General features: G+C 48.8%; 1 protein-coding gene across 1 annotated transcript in view; it reads right to left on the reverse strand.

The window, feature by feature from the left end:
- Positions 1–1,270: 1,270 nt before the first annotated feature.
- Positions 1,271–6,088, reverse strand: part of LOC102469671 (cytochrome P450 4F6-like) — a 24,081-nt gene continuing 19,263 nt past the window's right edge. The window contains exon 13 of the mRNA XM_006162284.2: positions 1,271–1,334. Coding sequence (XP_006162346.1) covers positions 1,271–1,334 — 64 coding nt within the window. The remainder of the gene's footprint in view (positions 1,335–6,088) is intronic.

Genomic DNA, 6,088 nt, shown 5'->3' on the forward strand with positions numbered 1-6,088 from the left:
TCCTCATTTGAAGAAAAGACCACACCCAGCCTACTCCACAACAATTAAAGCACCAAATAATTAGCCATTCACAAGTCAAATAACATCCTATGCAACATCCAGAAGATTAACCCCTCATTCTTTTTTTTTTTTTTTAAAGAATTATTTTATTTATCTTTGTTTATTTTAATTTGACCAGTTGACCAGAGAAGGATGGAGTGAGAGAGGAGAGAGAAAGAGAAAGTGAGAAACCAAGCTGCCAGGCCTGGGACTAGAACCATAGTCGGTCATGTGGGAGTTCAGCGCCCTTAACCACCATGACACCTGCTGGCCCCCCTCATTCTTTTTTCTATAGAGAGATTTTTGCTATAAGGCGTGTGTACTCACCAAAGACAGACAGAGCTAGAAGAAAGTGAAAAATCACCCCCCCAGGGGGATGGCCATGCCACAATCCCTTCTTCCTTCTCCTCTCAGGATTTTGGGCATGCACACACATGCGCCCGGTGAGAGTTTTCCACCACCAGAGACTAGAACCATGGTCGACTAGGTGGGAGTCTAGTGATGTAACCATTACTCCATCTGCTGGTTCCCCTAAATAATTCTTTTAAAAAAAGAAATAAAAAGATCCTCTTGGTATGGGGCCAGGAGTTGGCATGGTGGTTAAGGTGCTAAATTCTCACATGGTTGACCATGGTTCAAGTCTTCGACCCAGTGGCTTGAAAATCACTCCAGGGTTGGCAGGTGGTGTGGTGGTTGTGGCACTGGACTCCCACATGGCCAACTGCAATTTGTGTCCCAGACCCAGTGGCTTGCTTTCTCATTTCCTTCTCTCTCTGCCTCCCTCTCTGTCTCTCTGATGTGCACGTGCACCCTATAGCAAATAAATAATAGTAACAAATTAAATTAATATTTTTTTAAATGAAAAGAAAGTCACTCCAGGCGCATGAGCAGGCATACTCAAAATTCTGAGAATAGAGGAGAAGGAATTTTGCCATGGCCATCCCTTCTTGGGGGCAAGTTCTTACTTTCCTTCTTTCTGTGTCTCTCCAGTGAGCACACATGCCCTATGGGGGTGGGAAAAAGAGCTAGGAGAGGGACCAGCAGGTGGCATGGTGGCTAACATACTGGACACTCCCACGTGTTCGACCATGGTTCTAATCCCAGACCAGGTGGCTTGCTTTTTCACTTTCTCTCTCGCTCTCTGTCTCTCTCTGGTCAAATTAAAATAAATGAATGAATGAATGAAATGAAATAAGTAATTCTTTAAGAAAAATAAAAAGAGTTAGGAGACTCAGAGATAGAAGCTGCCGGCCCCCAGCTTGACAGCCAGTAAGGAGTTCACACAACCCATGGCCCTTTTGGACACATGACGGCGAGATCAGGAACAAGAAATCCAGCCCTGCTGGGGATTATCTGGGTCATATTCCAGTAATAAAGAGCTCAATTGGAAGAACTCACCTAGAGGGTCAAAGGTCAGCCATGGGATAAGGTTGAGTGGGCGACAGGTGGATGGGGTGCAGGCAGGGGAGGGCAGAGTCAGGTGACCCTGAGTGAGTCCTCTTTCTGCCTGTGGACAGTCCTGGTCCTCCTGGGCTCAGTCTTCCTAGTTGGGAAATGGGACATCAGATGACAGCCTTAGAGGGGGACAGAGGAGGACACCCCAAGGGGAAGGGGCCCCAAAAAGAGAGGATGAAAGGAAGGAGCCCGTTACTAGAACTCAAGCTGCTATTTTCCAGTCATCTCTTCCATTTCAAAGACTATATATAAAATACTCCTAATATGTTGGGGACCAGCAGGTGGCGTGGTGATTAAGGTGCTGGACACTCCCACATGGCCAACCACAGTTCGAGTCCTGGACCTGGTGGCTTGCTGTCTTGTGTTCCCTCTCTCTCTCTCTGATCAAATGAAAATAAATGAATGAGTAAATAAATAAAATTAAATATTTATGAAAAAAATACTCCTAATATGTGCACGGTGTTCTACATAACACACACCTACTGTGTGCCAGGCACTCTACATAGAAAGCATCTACTTCCTGCCAAGTGCACTATATTACACAGAGCACCTACTGTGTGTCAGGGCTCTACAGAAAGTGTGCCTACTGTGTTCCATGAGCTGGGAGCTCTGCATAAAGGGTGCTCACCATGTGTGAAAGCTCTATGTAAGTTCTGACTACGTGCTGGGACTTGTACATACAGAGCCTATGGTGGGGCCAGCAGGTGGTGTGTTGGTTAAGGTGGCTAGATTCTCCTATGGCCAACTGTACAGATCAAGTCTTGAACCCAGCAGCCTGGAAAACACACCAGGCGTGTGTGCATGCATACCCAAAGTCCTAAGAGAAGAATGGAGGAGAAGGGATTGCGGCGTGGCCATTCCCCCTGGGGGTGATTTCTTGCTTTCTGTCTCTCTGTCTCTCTCTCTGGCTAGTGCACACACCCTATAGCAAATGACAACAACAACAAACAGTTTTTAAAAAGCACTTACTATGTGTTTGGTACTCTACATAGAGGGCCTACTATGTGTCAGTACTCAATATATGGAGTGCCCACTGCTTGGAGCTCTTTAGAAAGAGAACCTACTGTGTCCCAGTCTACATAAAATGTGATTCTGGGGGCCAGCAGGTGGTGTGGTGGCTAAGGTGGCTGGATTCCTACATGGCCGGCCATGGTTCAAGTCCCGGACCCGGTGGTTTAAACTCACTCCGGGTGCATGTGTTTGCATGCCCAAGATCCCAAGAAGAGAATGGAGGAGAAGGGATGTCGGCGTGGCCATCCCCCCTGGAAGGTGATTCCTCGCTTTCTGTCTCTCTGTCTCTCTCTGTCTGGCGAGCGCACGTGCCCTATAGCAAAAACCTCTCAAAAAAAAACATAATTTTAGGGGCCAACAGATGGCATAGTCATTAAGACATTGGACTCCTTTTTTTTTTTTTTTTTTTTTTTTGTGGTTTTTTTTTTGTGTGCGCTTCCGCTCGCAGAGAGAGAGACAGAGAGACAGAAAGCGAGAAATCACCTTCCAGGGGGGATGGCCACGCCGCAATCCCTTCTCCTCCATTCTCCTCTTGGGATCTTGGGCACGCACACACACGCGCCCGGCCCACAAACCACAGTCAACTACATGGGAGTCCAGCGACATAGCCATTACACTAACTGCTGGTCACAAGGCACTGGACTCCTATATGGCCAGCCCAATTTGAGTCATAGACATGGCAACTTGGCATGCACGTACACCCGATATGTGTATGTGCATGCCAAAAATCCTGAGAGGAGAATGGAGGAGAAGTAATTATGACATGGCCGTCCTCCCTGGGAGGGTGATTTCTCACTTTCCCTATCTTTGTCTCTCTGTCTCGCTCCAGCAACATGCGTCCTATGGAAAGAACCTTAATTTAAAAAAATATTTGTTTAATTCCATTTGTTACTATTATTTTTAATTCGATCAGAGACAGACAAAGAGAAAGAAAGGGAAAGCGAGAAAGCAAGCTGCCAGGTCTGGGCTGAAACCACGGTCAACCATGTGGGAATCCAGCACCTCTAACCACCTGCTAACCCCAAGAATCTTAATTTTAAAAAAATAATGTTTTAATTTAGGGCCAGTGTGGAAGTAAAGGCAGCTGAATCCCACAAAATCAACTGTGCAGTTTGAATACTAGAGCCCATAGCTTGAGAGACACATGTGTGTACCCTAATCCCAAAAGGATGGAAAGAGAGAGAAAGGATTGTGGTGTGACCAATCCCATGGGGGAGGGTATTTTGTTATTCTCTCTCTCTCTCTCTCTGGTGAGTACATGGGTCCTCTGGCAAATTTCAAAACAAACCAAAATACGATTCTAAAAAGAAATAAAAGAAGGGCCGGCAGGTGGCGTGGTGGCTAAGGGCGCTGGACTCCCACATGGCCAACAGTGGTTCGAGTCCCAGATCGGGCAGCTTTCTTTCTTTCTCTCACTCTGTTCCTCTCTGGTCAAATTAAAATAAATAAATACATGAAGTTGGGTAAAATCATTCTAAAAATAAATAAAAGATTTGGCACAGCAAGGGGGGCACATAGTTGGTGCACACCAGTAAGTCGTTCTGCCGTCACTGTGAATGAGCCTGGGGTCCCTTTAGAACCAGCGGCTGGCGGACCAGTGGCTCCAGTTTCATCTTTCCTTCCTCAACCATCAGGAAGAAACAAGTTTTGTTTTGTTTTTGGTTCTAGTTTTTGCTATAGGGCTCATGAGCTCACGAGAGAGAGACAGACAGACAGAGAGAATGAGAAATCACCCCTTAGAGGGATGGTCACCCTGCATCCCTTCTCTTCTATTCACCTCTTAAGATTTGGGGCACCCACGCACATGGGCCTAGTGTGATTTTCTTTCCTTCTTAGTCCTAAACATTTCTATTATTGTTATTTTTTAAAATTTGTTATAGGGCATGTGCGGTCACCAGAGAGAGAAAGAAAGAATGAGAGAGAGAGTAAGAAAGCAAGCTGCCAGGTCTGGGACTTGAACAGTGGTCTGACATGTGGGAGGTCCAAGCACCTTAACCACCATGCCACCTGTTAGTCCCAGACTACATGATTTTCTTTCCTGTTTTCTTTTTAAGAATTATTTTATTTAACTTTATGTATTCACTTATTTATTTTAATTTGAAAGAAACAGAGTTAGAGAAAGAGAGAAAGCAAGCCGCCAGGTCCAGGACTCGAACCGCGGTTGGCCATGTGGGAGTCCAACACTCTTAACCACCACACCATTTGCCAGCCTCCCTCCTTTTTTCTCTCTTTAGAGAGATTTTTGCTATAGGGTGTGTGCACTCTCCAGAGAGACATCACCCTCCTAGGGGGAAATGACCATACCGCAATCCCTTCTCCATTCTCCTCTCAGGATCTTGGGCACACACGCATGCCTGGCCTAAGTTTAAGCCACTGGGCCTCAGACTCAAACCGTGGTCAAATACGTGGGAGGTAGTCCAGTGATACATCCATTATGCCCATCTGCTGGTCCCATCCTGCAACATTTTTCAAGCTGTAGGCTCTGAGTTGCAAACTGTGCAGCTAGCCATGCGGGAAACAGCACCTTAACCTCCACACCACCTGCCTGCCCTCAAGTCGTGATTCAGTAGAACCAAGTTCAAGTCTCGTCATTGCCACTTGTCTGCTGTGTGACCTCGGGCAGATAGCTGGCCCTCTCTGAGCCTCACATCCTCCTTGGCAAAAATAGAGACAGGTGGATTTATATCTAGCTGCTAGGTCATTCCGGAACACCTGAACCGGACCCGGTGGTGGGCAGGCCTCAGGACACAGGATGGACCCGGTCCCTGGCACCCAGGTGTTCCTGTCTGATGGAGGACGCTCACACCTGAGGAGGCCAGGCCAGATGGTGGCAATTGTGGCGGAAATTAACACAGTGCAAAGGCTACAAAGGGACACATTATCAGGGAGGGCGGCCCCAAAGGTGACCTTGGAGGAGGGGCCCGAGTGTGAGGCGCACCCAGCACCAGGTGGGCCGATCCAGCAGCCTGGGAAGGGCGTCTGTTCTCGCTTCCTCCCTTGGACGCGCGGAGGTGAGCAGGGCCGCAGGGCCGGGGTCCGCGGGGGAAGCAGGAACCAGCCGCCCACAGACCGCAAGCGCCTGAGTCACCTGCAACCTGGCAGAGGGCCCAGAGAGCCCCCAGAAGCTGCTGTCGACCCTCCTGGGGGGGATTTACTGGGCGGTTGCTCCCAGCTCCAGAAGGGAAGGTGCAAGGCGGCCCGCAGAGACCATGTTGGTGGAGGGGAAGGGGTGCTTCTCCCAACACAGCACTCAATAGAACTCGATCCCGCAAAGGGGAGGGACAGAATTTGCTCTTAACTGGGGTGACTGCTGAGCCAGCTGGCAAGGGACCCCTCCTACCAGGGTGGAGGAGCTGAGGGGATCCCCCTCTGCAGGGCCTGGGGAGCAGACCCGCCATTGCAGGCTCCTAGCTGTCCCAGGAGACTCTGGCTACCTTCCTGCAGCCTCTCCAGTCAGACATGGATGGTGGCTTTGTCACCCACAGGCCACCAGAGCAGACAGAGGGTGACATCTGTCTTCTGCACCCCCTCACACTCCCACCCCCTGCTGTTTCAGCTACAGCCACTCCCCACTGCGTTGCAG

Source organism: Tupaia chinensis, unplaced genomic scaffold (assembly GCF_000334495.1).
Source record: "Tupaia chinensis unplaced genomic scaffold, TupChi_1.0 Scaffold139785_1, whole genome shotgun sequence".
NCBI classification, from domain to species: Eukaryota; Metazoa; Chordata; class Mammalia; order Scandentia; family Tupaiidae; genus Tupaia; species Tupaia belangeri.